The sequence below is a fragment of the Portunus trituberculatus genome, chromosome 25, assembly GCF_017591435.1.
Source record: "Portunus trituberculatus isolate SZX2019 chromosome 25, ASM1759143v1, whole genome shotgun sequence".
Taxonomy (NCBI): domain Eukaryota; kingdom Metazoa; phylum Arthropoda; class Malacostraca; order Decapoda; family Portunidae; genus Portunus; species Portunus trituberculatus.
Genome location: NC_059279.1, coordinates 15,389,441 through 15,416,546, shown reverse-complemented (window position 1 = coordinate 15,416,546; position 27,106 = coordinate 15,389,441). Strand labels below are relative to the sequence as shown.

General features: G+C 40.6%; 1 protein-coding gene across 1 annotated transcript in view; it reads right to left on the bottom strand.

The window, feature by feature from the left end:
• LOC123508584 overlaps positions 1-27,106 on the bottom strand; it is a 183,184-nt gene that overhangs the window by 10,528 nt on the left and 145,550 nt on the right. Inside the window, 9 exon segments of the mRNA XM_045262355.1 lie at positions 1,104-1,334; positions 1,758-1,986; positions 10,318-10,454; positions 16,314-16,534; positions 17,302-17,511; positions 17,614-18,540; positions 19,468-19,605; positions 19,607-19,670; positions 22,065-22,139. Of these exon segments, the coding sequence (XP_045118290.1) occupies positions 1,104-1,334; positions 1,758-1,986; positions 10,318-10,454; positions 16,314-16,534; positions 17,302-17,511; positions 17,614-18,540; positions 19,468-19,605; positions 19,607-19,670; positions 22,065-22,139 (2,232 nt within the window).

Here is a 27,106-nt window from a genome sequence, read left to right as displayed (position 1 = left end):
ACGTGACATTGTGGGAAAAGGAACCAGGAACCAGAGGGAATAACTTACAGAAGAACGTATGGTGACGAAGAAAACACTGCGCAGTTAAATAAGACAAAGAAATATAAAGAAAACAACGCACTGAGAGGAAGAAAATAATAACTAACGATAATACCAATGCTAAAAGTAACAATCTTTCTCATTGCTGCCACAAGACACAAGCCACTCACCAGAAGAGAGGAAGTGATGGCAACAATAACAATGATGCAAAAATAAAAAAATCTTCGCAGTTGCTTCCACTAAAAACAGGCGCAACTCACTCAATCTTTCCCTTTCCAGCCACAGCACGAAACGAGTCACTTACTAGAAGCAAGGAGGAATGATGCCAATAATAACACTGATGCTAAAATAACTAAGCACTCTCATCGCTGCCACCTCAAAAGAACCACAGTTAACTCACTCAATCTTTCCTTTCCTGCCACACCTTGACACGAACCAACTACTAGACGCAAGAAGGAATGATGCCAATAATAACACCGATGCTAAAATATCTAATCACTCTCATAGCTGCCACTACAAAACAGCCACAATTAACTCATTCGATTTTTATCTTTGCTGCCTCTACAAAACTAGACACTAACCAAAAAGGAGAAAGAAAAATGCTAATAATAACACTGATGCTAAAAAAACAACAACAACTAAGCACTCTCATGGCTGCCACTACAAAAGAGCCACAGCTAACTCATTCGATCTTTCTCTTTGCTGCCGCTACAAAATTAGAGCCATTAGAACAAAAAGAGAAACAATGATGCTAATAATAGTACAGATGCTAAAATAACTAAGCATTCTCGTCGCTGCTACTACAAGAGAGCCAAAACTCACTCGACCTTTCTCTTTGCTTTCGCTACAAAACTAAACCCACTGATATAAAAAAGAGAAAGAAAGATGCCAATATTAACACTCATGCTAAAATAACTAAGCATTCCCACCCCTACCACTACAAAAGAACCACAATTAACTCATTCGATCTTTCTCTTTCCTGCCGCTACAAAAATAGATCCACTAAATCAAAAAGAGAAAGAATGATGCCAACAATAACACTGATGCTAAGACAACTAACTCACCCGAAGAAGGCAATGGGCGCCCAGCAGGCAAAGTCAGTGAAGACCAGCAGTGCCATCCTTTTAGCCACCGTGAGGTCAGAATGCTCGGTGGTGGCGTCGTGGCGGCTGATTGAGAAGTACATGGAGATATAGCAGGCGGTGATGACGAAGAAAGCAAGGCCGTTGACCACCAGCAGCGACACCAGGTACGCCAGGGACAGGCCGTCACCAGTCTCCATGGGCAGGCAGATGCTGGGTGGTGAGACAGTGCTTTGTTTGGCTTTGTGATGTGGTGATGCACGGCGAACAAAGAGAATATTGTTAGGTAAAAAAAATAAATAGACAAATAAAATGAAATGATAATAAAAGAGACAATGACAAGAATAGTTTATGACGACTTACGTAGTAGGGACTGATATTTGAAAATTGCATTTTTACGCACACACACACAAAAAAAAAAAAAAAAACTCTTATCACGCAATGACACCTGAACACAGAAAGAACAATTTTCCTTCATAAAACAAACACTATTAATAAAAAAATAATCGTGATTGAAAATGTGCAAGTGAGTAAAAACTAATCTATTAAGTAGGAAAAAATTAAAAAGATATTTCATTTTCATATTTGTCTTGCATCCTGTTAGCTTATCGCGGCAGGGGTCAGCTACTGCCACACCTGGTCTTGCTGTAGCTGGAGACGCCTACGAGGGGCAGGGTGGCCATGGCTATGGAGTATGTCCACCCGCCCACCATGATCTTCACCGCCATGGACAGCTTGAGTCGCTTGTTGAGGTGGATGGCGTAGGTGATGGCGTACCACCGCTCCGATGTGATCACCGTCAGCGTGAAGATGGACAGCTCAGAGGCGAACACTGTCAGGAAGCCCGCCACCTTGCACCCAGGGCCTGAAGGAGCAGCGCTTGTAGCTACAATTGTGACCTCATCGAATTTTGGGCTTAGCTATTTATTTATCATCAAAAGGGAATCATGTCTGTAATTATGATATTTTCTTCTTTTCACAAACTGATTCTTTAAAAAGAATTATCATGTCGAGTCGTAATAAATAAATTTCATCTCTATTTTCTTTTTTACAAACCAAACAGGAATAAATGACGAATTTAAATGACCAGGAGAGATTTGATATGCATTCATTTATTAATCCATTTTTAATAAAGTAAAAGTTTGATGAAGAGAATTCAAGAATGCTCACAATTCAGAGGAAAAGATGGGAGAAAATATGAGATGCAATAAAAGACGAAAGTCACGAGTTAACGAAGCACAATCTTATATGTCTGAAATATAAACACGATGACAAATTGAATGATTGGTGGCAGCAGTGATGGTGGGTGGCGACACTTCTACTTGTGTTACAGTCTTCTCAAACACTGAGATGAGTCAAAGCAGCGCCGATAACTACTGTAACAACAAAAAATAGGAAAGCTGTGTATATTCTATAGTGAATATACAACTAAAATCATTACAACAAACAAATGACTGTAATGATGAGTGGCCGTAATAGAAAATAACAGAAATAATGTTGATAAGGATAGTAAATAAATAAGTTAATGGCACAGGCTTAGACAAACCCCTCTGGTCACTCAATCTCCAAGCTGTTCTGTGAAATACGACACATTTTTTCCCCCCTGCCGACGGATCCTTTTCCATTTTCTCTATCAATTCCACTTCATGTTTGGCTCCCATCCATTTGTATGTGTAAAAAAAATGGAAAATAACACATGAAAACGCGACGGAGGGGGAAAAATCAATGTCTGTAAAAGCCCAAACTGACACAATGACCCTTTTTTTTTTTCTTTGTGGTTTTCCAATTCAGACTGAAAAAAAAAAAAGATTGAACAGAACTCGAAATACAAAAACTTTCTTGGCAAAAATCATACAAGCGCAAAAAAAATAACTCAAAGTTGAAGATTAAAAATAACATTAGATAAACTAGGAAGTGAATGATCTAACCCAGAAAAAAAAAAAACTCCATGAAATACAGATAAGAAAGAAAAAAAAGGAAAAAAAAAAGAAAGACAACTGACGAAACTATTGGCCAACTTCTCGTCTCAAAAAAGGAGCTTCCTTTCCAAAAGATCTTCCTTCGTAGGATCTCATGGGAGTTGAACGCCACCCACAGCACCGCGATACTCAGGAACACAACAGAAACTCTCTCAAAGCAATTGTCTATCATGATACAATTGCTCATATTCCTCCTTCCCACACTCTAATGACTTCTACGCTCCTTACTATTGGATATTACTGACCTCTCATTTTTTTTCTTATGCTATAGCCTATAGGGCCTTTAGGCATACTTGAAGTGTATGGGAAGCACTGTCCAGCTTCCACCCCTTAGCGGCAAAGGCAATCTTATTTATAATGGTACCCATATTAGGGCCTATATCACCACCCAAGCGCATCTTTGGTGTAAAGCATTTATACCTCCACCTACAACCTGGGTATCATGTAGGTAACTTTAAACCACTCGACAAATGACAGTTTCATGACGGCACATGGTGGAATTCGAACCTACGCATGCAGGGACTTCTGCCCGATCCAACGCTCACCACCTTATCCACTATGCCACCACCTCATGCTTAATTAAATGGCGTAGTGCAAGTTTACCGCAAAATTTCGAAAAAAAGAAAAAAACACATACTCATACACACAAAAGGGAGACGGTGTCGTAGTGGATAAGGTGATGAGCGTGGGATCGGGCAGACGTCCGTGCGTAGGTTCGAATCCCACCACGTACAGCCTTAGACACTTTGCCATTTGTCGAGTGGTTTAACGTAACCTATATGTCACCATGATACCCAGGTTCTAGGTGGTTACACCCAAGATGAGCTTGGGTGGTGATATGGGCCCTAATATGGGTACCACTATAAATATGATTGTCTGCGCCACTAATGGGCGGAAGCTGAACAGCGCTTCCTATACACTATTCAAGTGTGCCTACAGGCGCTATAGGCCTTAACGTAAAAAAAAAAAACACACACACACAATTACACGCACACATCCAACTATACACACACACACACAGACACGCCCGGTAGCTCAGTGGTTAGAGCGCTGGCTTCACAAGCCAGAGGACCGGGTTTTGATTCCCCGGCCGGGTGGAGATATTTGGGTGTGTCTCCTTTCACGTGTAGCCCCTGTTCACCTAGCAGTGAGCAGGACCCATTGAATTATAATTCAATGGGCCCTGGCAGTGAGTAGGTACGGGATGTAAATCGAGGAGTTGTGACCTTGTTGTCCCGGTGTGTGGTGTGTGCCTGGTCTCAGGACTATCCGAAGATCGGAAACAATGAGCTCTGAGCTCGTTCCGTAGGGTAACGTCTGGCTGTCTCGTCAGAGACTGCAGCAGATCAAACAAACAGTGAAACACACACACTCACACACACACTTACACGCACACATCCACACACACACACACACACACACACACACACACACACACACACACACACACACAGACGTATATATAGACATTAATAATAGTAGTACGTCTTTAGATTCTGCCATAATTTGAAATCCCCAATACCAGAATATTTTCAGATTGGTTGTGATGTCCTACTGGCGCCCCCTTCCATCTCCTTTTTTTCCTACCACCCCCCCTGGACCCTTCCAACGCACACAGGGGAGCGGTACCACCCACTCTGGGAAACCCTGTTCTACATTCACTTCCACTCTCTCATATACCCTCAATCTGAAATTCTCTGATCTAAGAATCTATCACTTTTCAGGTCTCGTAAGAAGATTGTCAGCAGAGAGGACTTTAGACTGAGAGGGGCGGCGGGACACGACAGAAGGGAAGGCAGGAAGGTTACTGTAATTCTAAGTTAGTAGCAAGTTGAGATGCTTCCTCCTCCTACTGAACACACATAACAATTTCCTCTTACACGTATTCCCCTTGCACACATTCCCGCTCTCGGTAATTACTCCACACAGCGCAGCCCACACAGCTGTCAGGCGGAGAGGTTACATATACCTAAATAAGAGAAGATACATAATTTTCTCAGTATGCTTTCCACATCGTTAGAGAATTTAAGCTCCCTTCAGTACCAGTGAGATAGAAAGGCAATAAGTCTCCATAGTAATTCATGACTCCCCTCAACTTATAACCAAGACATTATTACACTTAAGGGAACTGGAAAATAAGGGAAATTGCAAGACGCCACCAGGACTACACGTGACAGTGCCGGTATACAGTAATATCCTCTTCACCCTTTGTTTTTTTTATGTAAGTGGAGGCTTAGTTTAAAAGAAGAAAGAAGAGGAATAAAAGAAAAGGGAAAAAAAGAAGAGACCATTTAAAAGACGCACTAAAGAAAGAAATCTATAAATAAAGTACAATCTAAAATCCGATTCTCTAACTAACTTATCTGAATTTCTCGCACCCAAAACGTGACTAAAACTCGCAGCAACACCCACCCCAGCCACCAGCACCTGAAGCCGCGGAGAATGTTGCCTCCACCTGGACACCACACGTACGTACTTACATCCGCCACAGGGAACTTCTGTATTGTGCCTCGTCCCTTCCGCCAAATAACTTTCCTCGTCCCTGAAGGAGCTCAAGTTTCCTGTATTCCGCTCACCACGCCCCGCCACCACCACCACCACGTCACCAGTCTTATAAGCCCGTATTCACAAACAGCTTGCTCTCTCACCATGACAATTTTTCAATCCCACAGAGATAATTGGCCGGATTTTCTAGACAGTTTCTCCTTTCAGTAAACTAGAAATCTTTCCAGTCTATTGCCAGAATCAAAAAATGCCCTTAAAAACACGAGTATATTCAACTGGAGCCTATGGAAAATAGTGATGGTGAGAGAGCAAAGCGTGTCAGAATACAGTCCTTCCACCAAGCCATGTTTCTCCTAGCCGGAAGCATCACACAGGAGCCACGCCACACCACGGTCGCCACGCCACCTCCCTCCCCAACCACCCACGCAGATCACATCGTCCATATTAAATTTCCTGAAACTCAATTTCACAACTGCACATGACACCCGCCCACACACACACCCACCCACACACACACACACACACACACACACACACACACACACACACACACACACACATGCACACACAAAGCCAGCTGGTCCGTCATTCTCTCCCACTGCCAAACTTTTTCTCTCACAAATTTCTATTCACTCCACGAAAAAAAAAAAGAATAAATAAAATCAATATAAAGACCATGCAATTTAAGTGCAACTAGCGCCATGAAAAGTAAAGCAGCGCTATTAGAAGTATTTAAAAACACGGGAAACAATTCGTGGGAGGCAATATTAGTGAGGCAGTTGCGTGAGAGGAGGTTGCTTAGGTTAATTAGATTAGGTTAAGTAAAATGTTGTGATTTCGCTCTTTTTGGGGAGACCAGCTGCGAGAGTTGTTGGCTCTCCCGCTCACACGCACACTTCCTGACGCGTCCCGAAGTTGGCTGAGAGCGTGGGATGAGAGATGGCAGGAGGCGGAACTTTACAGCTCAGTATTAGCAAATATTTCCACGACTTATCTCGACTACATTTTGGAAAGGCTCGGGTAAGTCTGACTCTTAAGATTGTCTTCATGATTCTAATGATATTTTTGCGAAGATTCTGTGACGCTGATAGACAAATACCCATGAAAGTGTGATAAACTATAATTCTAGTGATAATTTGATGAAAATTCTGGATCTTTGATGGGAAAATACCCATGAAAGTGTCATTAACCTCTTTAAAACTGGGACATATTTTTATCTTGCGATATGTGTACGATTAGTCCATTTTATTAACATTAGGAAAGGTCTATGGAGGTCAGAAGATTAATGGCCAGAATAGCAGAATAGCAGCCTTAATCCATCAATTCGTCACCTAATCACCACTGTAACCACTACTCACTATCTGTACCCACCACTCACTACCTGTACCCACCACTCATCACCTGTACCCACCACTCATCACCTGTAGTCACCACTCTCCACCTATTTACTTTGCAATTATCACCTGCTCTACATCAACTCTCCACCCTCACCACTTAGCGCGAACCTTCCACCTTATCTCTTACTCTCCACACACTTACGAAACACCATCTGCTCACCCTCAACGCCACACTTACTTCCACTGAACTAAACTGCCACCTCACCACCTGCTTACCACCTCTCCTCTCCCCTCCCACCCACTTATCACCTGCTTATCGTCTATTTACCACCCACTTCAACACTCCTATCAGCTTATGGCATACTCAGCACCCAACACACCACACACCACCTGCTAATAACTTCCCAGCCATTCATTATGCACGTGAGTTCCCTCCAGTTTACCACAAGAAGGCGAGAACTTAAACGATGGTAAGTATGAGGTAATTAGTGAAGTATCCGCCGCGGTGAATGTGGTGGCGCGGTCTCCCCTCGCTGCTTCTCTGCCTCTGTCTCCTTCGCTTAATCGATGGAGGAAGGGACCATCTCGAGGCAACACACCGATTAATGGACCGCCGCCTGCCTCTCCCTGGCCAGCGTGGTGGAGTTCCAAGTGTTTATGTCGCCTTGTTTAGTACTACAGAATATTGTACTGGGTTAATAGCGCACGGTTTTCTTCTGTTGGTTTTTTGGTCATTGAGGGAGATTTTACGTGTTTTCTTCAGTATATCGTTCAATCTATTCTTTGATTTTATTATTTATTAGTTTCTTTTCTATTTGGGTGTTAACTTATTATATTTCAGTGTAAAAAATGAAGTGATATATAGATACATAAATAGGCAGATAGGTGGATAGATAGGTAGACCGATAGATACAGATAGATACACAAGCAGGTATGTTTTGTCCGCTACCAACTTTGTTTTACTACGTCCCAATCAGTCACAGTAAACATCGATGTTCATTAAATTAGACGAACCCCGATGACAAAACTCGATACAATTCACAAATAAATAAACATTTAAAACTTTGCAATTCCGCGCGAAAACTTCAAACCTAAAAGTTGTAGTCACGTCCGCGTTGGTGGAAAAAAAAAAAAAAAATATATATATATATATATATATATATATATATATATATATATATATATATATATATATATATATATATATATATATATATATATATATATATATATATATATATATATATATATATATAGATAGATAGATAGATAGATAGATAGATAGATAGATAGATAGTTAAATAGATTGTATATACGCACAATTTCATACCAATGAATCTATGAGGTGTGTAATGGAGGAGTCCCTTTGAATGTAATTTTTTCAGAGCGTGAGATTAAAATACAGTGCAATTTATCGAAGTGCCTCCCGCGGTTACCATTCAAGAAAATGATTATAATATTGTACGCTGGTATTCCGCCTCGCTCCAGTACCAAGAAAGTAATCCCGGAAAAGCATACAATTATTTCCAAATAAATGAAAAGCCTCCAGTAACAACAGACACGATCAGCAAGCAGGGGAGAGCACCGCACTCCTGCCACGGAGCACAGCGCTGCGCCGCACCGCACCTCACAAAGGAACGCAATAACACTACGGAACAAAAAGGAAGAACGAACAGCAGTAGACTTGTTAACAATTACGAGAGAGAGAGAGAGAGAGAGAGAGAGAGAGAGAGAGAGAGAGAGAGAGAGAGATATATTTCTACACTCCTTCCTCTTCTTTGTTTCCATCACCTCTCCATCTCTCACTATTTTCCTCTTTCTGTTAACGTTCTCTTTCCTCCTCTTCCTGCTCCTCCTCCTCCTCCTCCTCCTCCTCCTCCTTCTTGCACCCAAAATTTACCTGTAATTACCTGAGCGATCCAATTACCGTATTTTGATGGGGAAAATAAATGTCGACGAATTTTTGATACTCGAATCACCTTCAGTATCTTTCAGCGGCCTTTGAACACCTGGCCCTTTAATGAGACACGCGCAGATTGTACCCACGGCAGGTTAATTACAGCCTTCTACCTTCTTCTAAACAGCCTGCCGGTCAATTAATCCACTACGGTAAAGGCTTCATCCCCCTTCACAATAACGCAAAGTTGGCCGCCACGGAGATCCCCAAATTAATGCAAGGGTTTCGCTAATCTTGAGAGTCTTCGAGCATAGCAAAGGATTCAGTCGGAGTGTTTCATGAGCGGGTTATTGTCAGGAGTAAAGGGACGTGTGTGTGTGTGTGTGTGTGTGTGTGTGTGTGTGTGTGTGTGTGTGTGTGTTGGAAAGTGGGGTGAATTAATGAGATGTTGCCGGTGATAAGATCGATAAGAAAGTAAAGAATTGGGAAGAGGAAAATGATGATGAGGGTAAAGCTGAAATCCTGACACTGACACCACGTACAAACTCGTTATAACTTATCATAACTCATCATTCCAACCCCATTCCCTCCCCTCTCCCTCCCTCCCAACACACACACACACACACACACACACACACACACACACACAAGTCACGGAGAGGAGAGAGGATAACGAGAGATCAGTAAACTTAATCCCTCTCATCCTTCTTACATGTCAACTCAGTAACTCTCTCTCTCTCTCTCTCTCTCTCTCTCTCTCTCTCTCTCTCTCTCTCTCTCTCTCTCTCTCTCTCTCTCTCTCTCTCTCTCTCTCTCTCTCTCTCCTTGGTTTTGCTCGTGGATCTCACTAATGCAAGACTTAACCTGTATTCTCAATCCTTCATCTCTTTCACTAATGCAAGAGTTAATCAGTATTCTCACTCCTCTATCCCTTTAACGAGTAAATCCTGGAACTCTCTGGCTGTTTATCCTTTTTTTCTGTTACTGGAGTCGGGGTTTAAAAAGAGTATGAAGACCCCCTTTTCGAATTAAATGAAGTACTACGACTTCAATTTCTAAGGAACGACAAATATTATCTCACCATCCTGCCAAACCCATACCTTATCAGCACCAAACACTCCACCAATTCATACATAAACATAAGCATAGCAAACCCACAAAAGGACAAATGAATTCACCATCTTGCCAAAACCATACCTTATCAGCACCGAAACCTCCACTATTTCACACGTAAACACAAGCACGAAAGCACAAAAGGACAAATAGACTTACCAATCTGCCGAATCTCACACCAAACTCTCCACTAATTCACAGGTAGAGAGAAACACAACAGAAACACAACAGAATTACAACAACAGCTTTTGAGGAGGAAGAAGTGAGACGGAGAGAAAAGAAGAATAAAAAGATAGTGAGGAACAGAAATACAGTAGGAGGATAAAACTTTAAGACTTAGGAAGAAAAGGATAAAATTAACTTACCATTCTGCCAGTCAATCGCGTAGTTGAAGTAATCCCCAATGGTGTGTAGGTCCATGGCGGCGATGATAAGGAGATACAAACCCATGCACAGGTCAGCCAGGGCGAGGTTAACCATCAGGAACTTGCTCACGGTCATTCTTGAAAAGGGTTTACAAGAGGGGGCGTAAGAGGCGCTAGAAACAGGTCGTCTGGTGCGATTCCGTGCGGCAATTTTTTGTTCTAGATTCCTGAGTGACGAGCGTCTGAGATGTGGAGAAGAGGAAGGTCAAGGCGAGGAGGGGCGGGTGAGGGAGAGGTAAAGGTTTGGAGAGTGAGGATTAAGGATAAAGAAATGATGGATGAATAGGACTTAGACTCGTACTCTTAAACACAAATCCCCAAAAATCAATAAGCTTTTGCCATTTTAAACCACCATTAAAATCATATTACTCTTGAAAACACCTTTAAAAATAAACATGGAAGCAACAAATGACTTCCTCGATAGTCTTTTAAATGTGATAGGGCGGTGAACTGTTTAAGAATACGGTTCTCAGAGGAAGGAGGAAGAGAGAGAGAGAGAGAGAGAGCGAAAGGATTCCAAAGTAAAGAAGAGGCAAGGATAAGATTTAAAGTTTCCTGAATAATGATAAAGAAAGGTGGAAATATTTGTTGTGAGGATCAGGAGCCGAAAGAAAATAGAGAAAGGAAAAAAAATAATGAAATACGTTAGATGAGAGAGAGAGAGAGAGAGAGAGAGAGAGAGAGAGAGAGAGAGAGAGAGAGAGAGAGAGAGAGAGAGAGAGAGAGAGAGAGAGAGAGAGAGAGAGAGAGAGAGAGAGAGAGAGAGAGAGAGAGAGAGAGAGAGAGAGAGAGAGAGAGAGAGAGAGAGAGAGAGAGAGAGAGAGAGAGAGAGAGAGATGACAAAGTAATTAGTAGAAACAATGATAAATAACTTTTGATGACAAGAAAAATGCGAAGCGATGACAAGAGGAGGAGGAAGGAAGGATGAAAGAAAGGAAGGAAGGGGAAGGAGATACAAATGGACGAATAGGGAACAAAGGAGAGGAGAAGAGATAAAGAAGCAGGAAATAGGAAACAGGAGGAGAACAAAGCTCTACTGAAACCCATAATGGATAAAAAAAGAGAACACTTTTCATGGGAAGATTAATCAGGAAGTCTTTAAACGAACGAAGGGAAAAGAAAAAAAGAAAAGAAGGAGGAAAGGAGGGAAGAGGAGGAAGGCAAGCAATAAACTTTAAAGGATTCAGGATTAAGTAAAGGAGTAGTAATAATAATAATAATAATAATAATAATAATAATAATAATAATAATAATAATAATAATGATAATAATAATAATATAATAATAATAATAATAATAATAATAGCAATTATTTGGTAATGAGAAACTAACAAGAAAGAAGGAAGAAGACGAAAACCGAGAAGAAAAGGAGGAGAAGGAGAAGGCGAAAAAAGAAGAAGAAGAAGAAGAAGAAAAAGATGATGATGATGAAGAAGAAAATGATGAAGATGAAGAAGAAGAAGAAGAAGAAGAAGAAGAAGAAGAAGAAGAAGAAGAAGAAGAAGAAGAAGAAGAAGAAGAAGAAGAAGAAGAAGAAGAAGAAGAAGAAGAAGAAGAAGAAGAAGAAGAAGAAGAAGAAGAAGAAGAAGAAGAAGAAGAAGAAGAAGAAGAAGAAGAAGAAGAAGAAGAAGAAGAAGAAGAAGAAGAAGAAGAAGAAGAAGAAGAAGATGATGAAGATGAAGAAGAAAATGATGAAGATGAAGAAGAAGAAGAAACAGAAGAAGAAGAACAAAGAAAATAAAAGAATTGATAATTGAATAAATGAATAAATAAATAAATAAACTAATCAATAAATAAACAAATAAATAAATAAGTAAATAGAAAGAAAGAAAGAAAGGCAGGAAAAAGTAAAATAAAAAGAACAAGACAAATAATAAGAAAAGAAAGAAAAGAAGAAAGAAAGAACAAGAGAGAGAGAGAGAGAGAGAGAGAGAGAGAGAGAGAGAGAGAGAGAGAGAGAGAGAGAGAGAGAGAGAGAGAGAGAGAGAGAGAGAGACCTAATGACTAAAGTGAAAGGAAATAACAAGACAATAATGAGACAAAGGGAAATGGTAAAAGGAAAATGAAATCTGTAATTAGCTAATGACAAAACACTGACAATTAAATTAAAGAAACGGGATAAAAAACAAAACAAAAAGAAAATAGGACAAAAAAATAATACCCTGACAATAATGGAGGTCAGATAACGAGATAAAAAAAAATAGAAAGAAATAAACGTTAGAAAAATAAATAAAAACAACAAAATTTTGAATCATTACTAAATTTTCTGTGCAGATTAAACGCATAATTTTTTTCTACATTTTCTTTTTTTTTTCATTTTAAACTTGAAATTGAACTTATGATGACAGGTGTTTATGATTATTTTCTTTATTATGTAAATGTTATCAATTTCATTTGTAGGTTAGAAAAAAGCTATTTCTTTAATTAAAATATGTTTTTATAATATTACATAAATAATGAGAGAGAGAGAGAGAGAGAGAGAGAGAGAGAGAGAGAGAGAGAGAGAGAGAGAGAGAGAGAGAGAGAGAGAGAGAGAGAGAGAGAGAGAGAGAGAGAGAGAGAGAGAGAGAGAGAGAGAGAGAGAGAGAGAGAGAGAGAGAGAGAGAGAGAGAGAAACAGATAAACAGAGAGAAACAGAGACATATAGAGAAAATTAGCATAGGAGATAATGAAAAAAATGAATAAATGACGAGAGAACAGATGAAAGGGAATAAATAACACAGAGAATAGAACACAAAGGAAGATAGAGCAGCTGATAAGTGGATAAATGATAAAGACTGCAGGACAAATGGGACATGATGGAGTTTCAAGGACCAATGCTAATGGATGAAGGTAAAGGACACAGGATAAAGGACAAAGGAAAGGACGAGGAACGAGGCCACATCACACATTCAGTATTACCAGAGAAATAATAAATGAATAAGACAAGGAAACATTAATAATTAGAAAAATGAGCAGACAAGTTAAGTAAGTTTTAGGTGCAATGTTTACGTCCAATAATAAAACATTGATAGAAGTGCGGTGTGTCCTTGTCTGTGTGTATATGTGTCTGTGTGTCTGTGTGTCTGTGTGAGTGTGTGTGTGTGTGTGTACTATTTTTCATTATTTATCTGTGCATGAGTAATAATAAATAAGGATATTGCTTTTACATTTGGAGCACAGGTGTGAAAATTTTCATATTTGTTCTTCACGCATACATACACCTGTCTCATTTCAGGTGTGCCCTTGGAGATAACACGTTTACTCGCATTCACACTTCAGCTAGGGAAATGACACTGTGGCTCTCTTGAAAACATTGATTTTGTAAAGCGTTAAAAAAAAGAGAGAGAGAAAGAATTTTAAGGTTTTCAAGTTGGTCATTTTTATTTTATGTGATATGTAGATAAATGTGAATGTTATGAATGTAATTACTGGAATGTGTTTATGAAGGCTTTCTCTCTCTCTCTCTCTCTCTCTCTCTCTCTCTCTCTCTCTCTCTCTCTCTCTCAAGTTATGTCCATTCATGTGTCTGTATATAAATCTCGTGTCTTAGTGTACACAAATATCGGTCTTATTAGAGGATAAAGTAAGGTTTAGTCTCGAGCACTCAGGACACTAGAACAAGGCAAGCAGTGTTCTTGTTCATGGCTAACTCCAAATCAAATGGAAATAAACCGCAGGAATAATAATAATAATAATAATAATAATAATAATAATAATAATAATAATAATAATAATAATAATAATAATAATAATAGAAATAAAACTTAAACATGAAAAAAAAAAACTGCAAATCATATGAATGAAAATTATCATGCAAAATAAAACTCTTAGATATGAAAATAGACATGTGAGGAAAAAATGTATCTTATCTGCGAAATGAAAAGGAAAATTAATAAACAACACAATATTAAATGTCTAAAAAATAATCTACAATTAGGTCAAATAAAGTAAAAAAAAATGAAGCTATGAACAATTAGCACAAGACTAATTATTTTAACACATTTATAGAAGTCAACAATTGAAAAAGTACTACAAAAATTAATTCCCAAACAAACCCGGAAAGTTAATCCCAGTAGAGAACTCACAGCAAGGGAAGGGAGTGACAGGAGCGACAGCGGCACACGGGACATACACACACAGCTCTAAAGGGTCTTTTTTATAAGATTGGCATAAAGAGAAACACACGAATGGAGAGAATTATCGGTACAAAATGTGCGTGAGGGACAAAGAAGTTATTGAATTTTTGGTAGGTGGTTTTAAATCAAACTTTTTTGAAATCTGTGAAGGTTCTGAAGAGGATGCCAAGCTTTCTTTGTAATTAGTGGTGGAGCGAAGCTTTTCAACAAGCTATGAATCTTCAAAGAGGAAAAGAAGTGGAACATCTTTACAACTTATATAGCTTTTCATGATCATAAATGGAACATCTTAAAAATTTCGCCAAGGTCTTCAATTAGTTTTAAAGGTTTATTACCAAGATTCTGATCTTTGGAATTAATTGTTAGGTTTGATAAGCAAGATTCTCTGGCGAGTTGGCAGCATTGTGACAAGTTAAGAAGCTTTTAAATAGTGATATTTTTTCTCTACACATTATCTTAAAATTCGTTTATTTATTTTCTTACAGGTTGTTGGTTTTTCCACATTCCTTTTCTTGACTTACGGGTCCCTCTAACAAAGACACTATTTCTTTCAAGACCCTGGATTTCACGCCGCATTACAAACATTTGGTGTGGCTGCCAACTGAGAGATTTAATTAAGGACCTCTTGGTGAAAATGAAAAATTTTATATTTGGGGTCCTACAATAAAAGTTGGAAAAAAAGAAATATAAGTATTAGTCACTGCTTGATTCTTTTCAAGTAATTAAATGGGACATCATTAAACCATTAACGTTAAAGCTCTTCAGACAACTTGAGATGAAATTTAGAATGATAAATGTCATTGAATATTTTCTTTTCATGATTCATACTACGCAACTCTGGGGTTGTGACAGCAGGTAATGACTGTATAGTAGGTAAGACAAAACATCAATTATCTTATCGAACAGGGAATAATTTTTTTCATTAAAATCGTAACGCTATTGAAAAGCTGCACTCCGAACCACCGCTTACGAAAAAAATGACGGAAAAGTCCAAATATATTTCATACGACGCATATTGCAATCCTTTTCACAGTTAAAAGAAACAAAAATAAAACACTTTCTGTGTTCCTCATGGCGAAAAGAAAGAAAGTCAAGCTGAAGTTGCTGAAAAAAGGCATTCAGCGATGGAACAAATTAATCCCGGATTGGTTATGGAATGTCTCTTTTTGTGCTTTGCCATCAGGTGGAGTGGATCGGAAAGTGGAAAGAGAGAGAGAGAGAGAGAGAGAGAGAGAGAGAGAGAGAGAGAGAGAGAGAGAGAGAGAGAGAGAGAGAGAGAGAGAGAGAGAGAGAGAGAGAGAGAGAGAGAGAGAGAGAGAGAGAGAGAGAGAGAGAGAGAGAATTTCTAAAGAACAGACAGATAGACAGAAATAAATAAAGACAGACAAAGAAATAGAGAAAAGTAAATAGAAAAAAAGAAATAGAGGGACAGGACAGATGCAGAAATTAAAAAAAAAGAAACCAAAGACTCGATAACGATAAGATAAACAGAGACATAGAAAAAATCGTAGACAGATGAAAAAAAAAAAAAAGAAGATAGCTAGGGAGAATGAAATCAAGTACAGTTAGAGGATAAATATCAAACTCCAGGATGAACGAAGACAAATTTCCCGCCACTGAGAAGCCAATTAAAGACACACGCCATTAAAAAAGAAGAAAAAAAAAAAAAAAAACTAGGCAGGGACACTTGAAGGTACCGAGGCGGGAAACAAAACAAAACCTTCAACCAACCACTCCATAACAAAACCGGGAGGAGGCGCAGAAGGAGATCAAAGAAAACGGAGAGAAAACGAAGAGTACAATACAATAGAACCTTACTTGAATTTCGAGGAGATAAGGACAATCATAACAGCCAGGTTGCCCACCACGGCTGTCACCACCACCACCCACACCGCCACTCGCAGCGCCAGATTCCCCATTATATCTTCGCAGGGGTTGAAGGCGTCAGGTCCCGGCTCGCACTGCACGTCGTGGTAGTCCTTAGAGAGGTTTCCACAGGGTATGTAGATGGTCGTGTTCTTGGCGGAGATATTCACTTGCTGTAGGGGTGGAGTGGAGGGGTTTGGGAGGAAGGGGGGAAAGGTAGGAGGGCAGGTGCAAGTAGAAAAGTCTTTTATTTCTATGCACGTGTTTTGTTGTGTTATGTGTGTTTGTTGTGTAAGTTTGTGTACATTTGCGTGTATCAGTTGGTGTTTCTGTGTGTGTGTTCGTGTATGTATGTATGTATGTATGTATCGAAGTGACAAAATAACGCACTGCTTGTGAAAAAAAAAAGTTTACCAGCTAACAGACACATACACACAAACGAAATTAATACAGACAGCTTTGTAACAACATTTCACACACACAGACACACACACACACACACACACACACACACACACACACACACACACACACACACACCACGTAGTGTAGTGGTTAGCACGCTCGGCTCACAACCGAGAGGGTCCGGGTTCCAGGAAGCGGCGAGTCAAATGGGCAAGCCTCTTAATGTGTAGCCCCTGTTCACCTAGCAGCAAGTACGTACGGTATGTAACTCAGGGGTTGTGGCCTTGCTTTCCCGGTGTGTTGTGGTCTCAGTCCTAACCGAAGATCGGTCTATGATCTCTGAGCTTGCTCCGTAATTTGGAAGGCTGTCTGGGTGACCAGCAGACGACCGTGATGAAAACTTACACACACACACACACACACACACACACACACACACACACACACACACACACACACACACACACACACACCAAACACTACTAAATTTCTTGACACTACAATAAAACACCATCACTTCTGACGCCACACCCACCTCATGGAGCCACGTGCTGGAGTGTTTCGTGCCGGCGTCCTCGTGCCCCTTGTGCCACACCTCACCCACCGGCTCGCTGTTGAACACCCCCACGTGGAAGGTTCCCTCCACCTCGTCTTTGTGGGGTTCGGCGGGGTGGGCCACGGGGGGGTGGACGAGGTAGGTCGACTCGTCACCTGAGTCCAAGGGCGGGGCAGGCTCCGGCCACCCCTGGAGTTTAAAGGTTAAGTTAGAGTCATAAGAAGGTAAAAGTAGTGTGGTATAGTGAGGTTGTGTTCAACAGGGAAATGTTATACTTGTTGCTGTACTCACGTGGCCCTCCCAGCCCTGAGCGGAGGCGTTGGTCTTGGGTATCACACTCTGCGGGGCTTTAGGGTACGTATTGTTAAAGGACCCGAACCCAAGTGGAATTACAGGGAAGCCGCTCCCCGCGCCGCCTCCCACGAACTCCTCCCTGGGTGAGTCAGAGTGGAAGTTCAGGTGATCGTTATAAGGGTCACGTTTCTCGGGCCGCGGAATGGTGACCTGCTCGGGTTCCCAGATGAGCGCCGCCGCCTGCTGGCCGAAGCGAGACTCATGGCGAAGAGCGACTTTGCTTCCGTCCTGCGAGCGAGGGGCGCGAGGCAGGCGAGGCCCCAGCTGGGTGTGGCTCCCGCGACGGAATCGACCCTTCGGCTTGAGTGACAGGCGGCCTGATCCCTCGGCACCAGGTGTGTCGGGGTCGTGCTGTTGCTTCAGGAGTCTGGCGTGGTGGCTGGAGTGGCTGGAGTGGGTGGAGTGAGTGGAGTGGCGGGCGTGAGCGTGAGGCAAATTTGAAGACGCAGTATCTGTAGTGGTTTCCATCAATTCCTTCCTCCGCTGGGGCGAGGAGTGGTGAACAAGCTTTTCCGTGGCACTCTCAGGGGACGACTGTGGTCTCTCGAACTGCCGACTACGCTCATGTCTCTTGGCGTTCCCCACAAGCTCGTCACTGGCGCCTGGGGAGGACAAACTGACGGTACCCCAACCCTCGCCGTGACTCACTCCCCCCCACCGCTCCCCGGGACTCCCCTCCTCCGTGATGTAGTCTACTGGGGCCTGCCCGTAGATATCTCCGCTGGGGTGAGGCTCGACCGGGGACGCCATGGTGCTCTGGCGGAGCTGGACACGGCGGCGACGCGGGCGGGTGGTGGGTGCCAGGACGAGAGGGTTGGGCGACGTGACATCAGAGCATCGCTGCTCCATCTTCCGCATCAACTCCTGAAATGAACCACATAAGGAGGTGTTACTTGCCGTCCTCCTCCTCCTCCTCCTCCTCCTCCTCCTCCTCCTCCTCCTCCTCCTCCTCCTCCTCCTCCTCCTCCTCCTCCTCCTCCTCCTCCTCCTCCTTCTCCTCCTCCTCCTCCTCCTCCTCCTCCTCTTTCTCATATTCCTCCTCCTTCTCCTCCTCCTCCTCTTCTTGTTCTTGTTCTTGTTCTTGTTCTTCCTCCTTCTCCTCCTTCTCCTCCTCCTCCTCCTCCTCCTTTACTTTTCCTTACTCTCAGCATTTTCATAAAAAATGAACGAGGAGACTGGAATATAGTAGGAATAAAGAGAGTAAGACTCACACACCCTCACACACACACACACACACACACACACACACACACACACACACACACACACACACACACTCCTACGTTTTCCCTGACTTGACCTGAAGACCTGAAAGTCACGCCTCGGCCAAACATGACACCCTTAATTATTAAAGGAACCAAACACCTCGCCGACTCAAAACCTTCGGCCGCGCAACAAAATAACTCTGGAAAACTTCATTACCCGAGCAATTTCCTCTCTCCCCGCCGCCCTTCCTCCCCTTCCTCCCGCCCTTCAGAAAGCCACGGAGGTCGACGACTCAGCCCGACGGAGAGTTACCTGCAGGACGTTTTAGTAATTACCTGTCAAATATCAATTAATGTTCGCGGGAATTTCCGGACTCGATGTGGCGTGTGAAATTACGTGCCCAGGTGTTCAGGTGCTCAGGTATGGCCCGCAGGTAAGGAATGAAGGGTGCAAGTGTGAGTGGTGCCCGTCTCTCTCTCTCTCATTTTCTCTCACACACAAAAAAAAGAACACAAAGGAAGAACAAATCAACACAAGCAGAAGGCGCAGAAGGAGACAAGCAAGATAATTTTAGTTCCCCCTTACCATGTATCGCCTCGGGTCGTGCTGCTGCGGGAACTGGAAGGCGCAGCAGTGGTAGGGGTAAGTGAGGTGTGCTTTCTCGATGTTCTTGAAGGAGTACACGGAGGGAAACACCTTCAGGGTCGGTGTTCTCTCCAGGAATCAGCACTTCCAGGTCCGTCAGCCCCATCGTTGGCAGGGAGGTGATGGAGGTCTCGGAAAGGTCTCTGTAAGGATTCGAGTAAGAGAAAGGTCAGATGTAGCGGGTTCAAACTTTATAATTGGTTCCTAAGTGTGGCTTTACAAAGAACACGTAGATACTTGGTGAGTAATTAAGACTAGTAGTGACGGATTTAAAAGGAAGAGACGGATGGAGAGAATTAGTGAGATGTTCTGGAGATGGTAGAAAAGAACGCTGAGAGAGAAAGAGAAGACTAGAAAAGAAGAGGACTTATATATTTATATATATATATAGAGAGAGAATTGAGCCATAGACAAAAGATGATAAGAAAGAGAGATAGAGAAACGTAAAGGGAGAAAAAAAAAACAGGAAACCGTAGAAAGAAGATAACGAGATAGAGGGATAGAGAAACATAGAGGAGAGATAAATAGAAACGAAGGGAGATAAATATGCTGAGGAGAAAGAAAACTCGAAAAACAAGAGGACTTATACAGGGAGAGAAACAGAGAGCCATAGACAAAAGATAATAAGGAGAAATAGGGAAACATAAAGAAGAAATAGTGGAAACCAAGGAAGGTAATATAATGAGAAAGAGAAAGAGAGAACTAGAAAACACGAGAGGCAATATAAGAAGAGAAATAGAGAACAGGTGAAGATGTCTTAGAGTGATTAGTAATTAAGGAAAGATGAAACCAAATAGCAATCAAAGGGTGAATTAATGAGAAGAGAAAGTAATTGGCCTTCAAATATGATAGTACAAAAAAATAGACAAAATTAGAAAATGAAAGAATGAATTAATGAGAAGAGGTAATAATTGGTTTTCAAATAGGACAGTACAAAAAAATAAGACAAAAATCAGGATAAGACAAGAATTAATACAGACAATTTCGATTAAAAAAATGAAGGAAAATCGGCAGAAAATCACTCATTCAAGAAGGGAGTAGTTGATCAGACAGACTGAGTTATCCGACTGTCAGCGCAAAGTCAATAGGAAGCTTCAGGACATTAGACAGGTATGAGAGGAAAGATGACAGGTGGAGCAGGTAGGCATCGTACAGAGGCCGTTACGTGTAGGCCTATTGGTTAAAAGATTCCCTTAGGCTCATACCTTCTTATCTAAGTATTTCTTTGTGGAAGTGAATAAGATCAATCAATATTTGTGTTCTTTTTCAGCCATTTTCTCTCTCTCTCTCTCTCTCTCTCTCTCTCTCTCTCTCTCGCTATACTCCACATGATAATATATTGGCATGCGTCCAGTCTTATAAGTTGAACGTTAAAGATTTTCCTCTTCACATACGTAAGACAAAAACAGAATACAAGGGAAATAAAAGTAGGCATGAAGAGTCACATAGAATAATATAAATAAAATGAAATAACAACAACGACAACAACAACAACAACAACAATAACAACTAGGCCTATGAAGAAAAAAAAGGAATAAAACGTACAGGATCAGAGAGAGAGAGAGAGAGAGAGAGAGAGAGAGAGAGAGAGAAAGAGAAGTGATCGAAACCTCCAATCAACATTTATAACTCGTGTGGGTGTGTTGCAGGAATCTTCACGCCCGCTCACCGCCACCCGCATACTGATAACTGCTGAATGTGGGCGGGAGGGGAGACGGGAGGACGATAGTGGCGATATAGGAATGACTACAGGAGATAAAAAAAATGGAGGGATTAATACCATAAAAAACATGACTGGCAGTAAATCAAGTCATATTCAAGAAAAAGGAATTAGAATACACACGTGGTTTTGAAAGGTGGATGTGAAATGGAGGTCAAATGGAAAGGAACATAAAGGGAGAAAAAAAGAAGTAAATAAGTGAGTTTCCATTAAAGGAGTGATGAATGAAATGCGTAGAAAGTGAAAGGATCTAAAGGTGGAGATCGAAAAAAATGGTTCGAACAAAGGGAGGCTGCATGAAAGGATAGAGAAAAGGAAATCTGAAAGTCAAGGCAAAAAAAAAAAAAAAAAAAAAAAAAGAATATTCATAAAGGAGGAATAAATGAAATGGATGAAAACTGAAGGGGAAGTAAAGGTAAAAGTGAAGGTGAAGAGAGAGAGAGAGAGAGAGAGAGAGAGAGAGAGAGAGAGAGAGAGAGAGAGAGAGAGAGAGAGAGAGAGAGAGAGAGAGAGAGAGAGAGAGAGAGAGAGAGAGAGAGAGAGAGAGAGAGAGAGAGAGAGAGAGAGAGAGAGAGAGAGAGAACAAAAAGGAAAACACAAAGAGAGAAAGAGAAAGAAAAGAAAGAAAAGAGAGTATCGAAATAAAAAAAACAAGATAAAAAAAAAACAAATAGCGAAAAACACAAAAGAAATCAAACAAAAAGAAAGAAAATCAAAGAAAGCTAAACAGAGAATCTCATTATTTCCTCCCTTTCAATTCTTTCTGTTTTCCCTTTCCTTTTTCCCTTTTTCCAGGCCCGTCCCGTCAGATACTTACAGGGTCCGGAGACTGCCAATGCCCTTGAAAGCCTCCACATGAAGACTGCGCAGGCGGCGATTTCCCTTCAGACTCCTGCAGAAGGGAAACAGGGAAGCAAACAGGTGAGATGCAGGTGAGTTAGTTTCCTATGCACTTCTGAATATGAAAATGACGAAATGAGTGAGTGAGTAATAGCGATGAGTATCTTTTAAGTTATTAGAAGGTTGAATGATTAAGAAATGGTGAATGAGAGAGGATATATGATTAAGTATGTAAATAATAACAGGATTCTCTCTCTGTCTCTCTCTCTCTCTCTCTCTCTCTCTCTCTCTCTCTTGCTTTTGCTTTTTCACCTCATCTTGTCTCTAATGTAGAATGAAAATGGTAGTTGAAATTAATTATGTACATAATCACAATATTTTCTCTCTCTCTCTCTCTCTCTCTCTCTCTCTCTCTGTAAATGAATGCACAGAGGTCAGGATTGAAATGGATAGTCAGAAGAATTGAATCCCCAGTAATCATTCTCTCCCAGGCAATCCCAACCACTTCACTTGTAATGCCTAATGGATATTTCAGTGTGATTGGCAGCGAATATTGCCTCACTTCATGTTCTTGGCGAGCCTTGTGCTTCTCATCGTTTGCGTGAAAGGTGTGGAAATGCAGTTTTGTTTTCACTAGTGGTTGCATGATTTGGTGTGTTGGTTATGTAGATTTGTTGTATTGTTGTAGAGTTGTTGGATTGTCTTGAACGTAAAAGAGGATACAAAGGCAACTAACTGTCTCCTTTTTGTTATCATTCTTCTTTTCTTTTCTGCAATTTCCCATTCCTGAAGTGTGACTTGAATATTTGTGTGTTACTTTTTTTTTTTACTTAGTTTTCCTTTCTTGAGCGATGAATTCTCACTTTTTTGTGCGTTTTTTAAGTTCTTCTGAGTACAGTTCCTCCTTTTCTCGTACAATTACCTATTCTTTAAATATTTTGTACGTCCTTTTCCTCTTTTCTTCATTTCCCATTATTTCCACTCAATATCTATTTTTCCAGAATTCATCCTTTCTTTTCACTCAATTACTGCACTTTATCGTACAATTCCACAATTTCCGGTACAATACCCTAACCCTAACTACTCTGTCCTTCCCTCACGCACCTCCTAAGACGCCTTGGTGCGCCTCCTTCACACCTCAGGTTCCCAATATTGCATTCTTCTAAAGCGACCAGACGTTATGAGACGCTTCCGAGCTCTCCTTACACGCTCCCTCGCCTCTATTGACCAGAATCTTTCCTATATAGCATTGTCCCGCCTCCCTTCACTGCTCCAGGAAGGATAATTGTTACTTGATTCCCGTGCTTGGTGTTAAACGTGACTCGTGTTCGTGAGTCTCGTTCAAACACTATACGTTAAGATGCGCATTTGTTTCTTGTTTTTCCCGCCTTGGTTATGTACAGGACGTGTTTCCCAGGAGTGCTTCTTTGCCTAAACTGCCTCGTGGGTTCTTACAAGAGCAGTTTCAAGTGTTTCCAGGAATGGTTTTGGAATGTTTTGCGTGGATGTGAATGTTTGTGATTAGAAAAGAAAAAAAAAATGGATAGAAAGTGCCTCGTGTATGTGTGTGTGTGTGTGTGTGTGTGTGTGTGTGTGTGTGTGTGTGTGTGTGTGTGTGTGTGTGTGTTTTCGATGGTAGAGTGAGAGGATTGTCTAGTAGTTATTTGTTGCGTTCCTGGAAGAGTTTTTAGTATGTTGTTAGCTTTGAGTGTGTGATTAAGAAAGGATATGAATATTGTCTTCTTTTTAATGTCAAGCTGTTTCGTTTTTCTTTCTTTGTTCGATTTATCGGATTTGAATTCTCATGATAAAAAAATAAAGTAGTGTTGAAAAAAGAAAAAAATGGAATTACTTGGAAAGGCTGCGTAACATCATTTTCACAGTTTTGAAAGAACTAAGATGCGAGAAAAAACAGAACTTTATAGACAGAAAAAATCCCGTTAGTATTCAACATTTATTTTAGATTCTGACGTCTATGATATTTCCGTCGTTTCTTCTCTTTATACCCTCATAAAAAAAAAAAAGAAAAGAAAGGAAGAAAAACCTTTAATTACATCAGTGAAAAAAAACAGATGGACTCTGACAATCACACACACACACACACACACACACACACACACACACACACACACACACACACACACACACACACGAAGAAACTACTAAATTACGGCTAATACGAAAGAAAAAACACGTAACCTAATTATGCACGAGGACTAACACCCATTATCTGGGGGAGATTGGCTACAGAAACCTATTTTTCGCTAGGAGGGGCATTAATTTTCTTCTCCTTCTTATCTTATCAGGTGAGAGAAAAACGGGGTGACTTGACGTGCTAATTAACGTGTTTATCCCTGAGGCAGCGCGTGGCGGAGGACTGTGCGCCGAGTAGAGGATTGTGTGAGCCGAGTAGAGGACAAGGGAGGAGAGATATTATTAGATATTTTTTGCTGATGAGCTATGATACAGTTGGTCTTTTTTTCTTAGTCACACAGACACACATACACACACTCATACATACGCAGCATATCCTCTTAGCTATATAGAAAAATAAGAAGGGATAAACCACAAATAATAGCAGTAATGATAATAATAGAAATGGTAACAATAGCTATACTTAATGATCTCCATACGTATATTTTCATTTCCCATTTATATTCGTCTCTCCTTCACAAGCTCAGCCACGCGGGACAGAAAACGAGGGAGGCAAAATTAGATTAAAATGCAGGAAAATGCGTGGAATCATATCGAAGTCTAACAAATACGGTCAGCAGTTCGGACACGTGGAAGCAATTACGGACAAACCCACAAAAAATGCGATTCAATTTCTCATTCCAAGCTGACCGCCCAGAATAGCAGCACTGAAAAGCCGATACGCTGGACTGAAAATATACTTGCGCTGATGCATAAACGAGCACAATGGAGAAAAGATGATGAAAAATGAACACAGAGAAGAAAGAATAAGGTATAATTGTTCCTAGACTCAGAAACACAAGGAAATAAGGATAGCTGCAGGAAGCCATCTGGTCTACACGTGGAAATCCCTTTACGAAACATTTCTACCTATTTCCACTATCCATTAATGTGTTTGATCTTCATTTCAAGTTCCCTTATTATCTATCTAATCTTCAGTACCATGACGCATTTTCATATTTATTCTTCTTATTTGGCGATTTTACACTGCTTCAGAAACTTATGTGGGTATTAAAATAGTGAAGACTATGGCAATTAATCTTCTGACTTCTGTAAACCCTTCCTAATGTAAATAAAATCATCTAATCATACCCAAAACTCGTAGTAAAAATGCGTCCCAGCACTGAAGAGGTTAAAGGTCCATTATGAAGGAGGACAAACAATCTACTAAGTCTGTTCATTCGTTTACCAGTCTATTTCAGAACCAATTTCTTCTCATCTCTTTTCTTAACTTTTTTTTTATTCTAGAGCATAAACTCATTATTTCTCGTTCTATCCTGATTACTGAGATCAAAACTCTGCTGACGTCACGCTTGTTGCATCCCTTATACACTTAATTGACTGCAAATCTTGTTACTAGATGGACTAACGAAGGAAATCGTAAAAAAAAGTTATTCATTGGACGGGAAAAAAGTATAGAGTTGTGTTGGAGCATGAACAAGGGTAAAAAATATATTAATAGAGCTGGTCAGAGTGTAGGTGTAATTGTACCACAGACCTAAAATTGATTGCATGTTTTGTTAATAGATGGATTGAAAAATATACATGAAGTTAATAAATAAATGGATAAAAGAATACACTAATATTGATGAATGAACGAGAGATAAGAATACATTGACTAATAATTCTAAACACAATGTAATAGAAAGATATCCCAGTGAACGATCGACGAAGAACAAACACACACACACACACAAAAAAAAAAAAAATATTAGCAACATTATAATATTATAATCAGACTAAGTAGAGGTTTACTAATATCAGTGAATATAAGACTAGAATATTAATTAAACTAAGTAAAAAAAAAAAAAAGAAGGATTACCACCTGACATAACATTAAAGGCAGCAGTGACAAGAATACAAGAATAATATCAACTCCTTCAGTACTGTGACGATTTTTTACCATGAAATTTTGGATACGATTAGACGATCTTATTTAAATTATGAACTGTATAAGAGCTCAGAAGATTAATGGCCAGAATCTTCACTATTTTAATCCCCACATAAGTTTCTGAAGCTGTATAAAATCGCGAACTAGTAAGCAGAACGAATATGAAAACGCGGCATGGTACTGAAAGGGTTAATAAAAACACTTGGAAGAAATGAAAAATGTGTGTACTAATGGAGCAAAGTGGAGTGTATTAACCTCTCCCTGGGGATAACAACATGTGCAGCTAAAATCTAATCGCCTCTCTAATCTCTCGTTCACACACACCTACTTTTCACTCAACCACTTATTATTCACTTACCTCTTTCCTATTTACCTTTCCATTTCATTCATTCATTCTATGGAACCATTTTCTGTCTAGTTATGTAATACTATGATGCAGAATTTTATAGGGCAAAGTCAATATCACACATGGACCCTTTTGTTCCCCCCACTGTGATGTTTAATTACACTACTCAACAATCACTGACGCTAAATGCAATAGAACACCATATTAACAGAGATTTATTCAGGTTTATGTGCGTGATGTGGTCAGAAAAGCTGTGTATTTATCTCTTCATCTGTGTGTTTGTTTTCATTATGTGTGTATGTTGAGAGAGAGAGAGAGAGAGAGAGAGAGAGAGAGAGAGAGAGAGAGAGAGAGAGAGAGAGAGAGAGAGAGAGAGAGAGAGAGAGAGAGAGAGAGAGAGAGAGAGAGAGAGAGAGAGAGAGAGAGAGAGAGAGAGAGAGAGAGAGAGAGAGAGAGAGAGAGAGAGAGAGAGAGAGAGAGAGAGAGAGAGAGAGAGAGAGAGAGAGAGAGAGAGAGAGAGAGAGAGAGAGAGAGAGAGAGAGAGAGAGAGAGAGAGAGAGAGAGAGAGAGAGAGAGAGAGAGAGAGAGA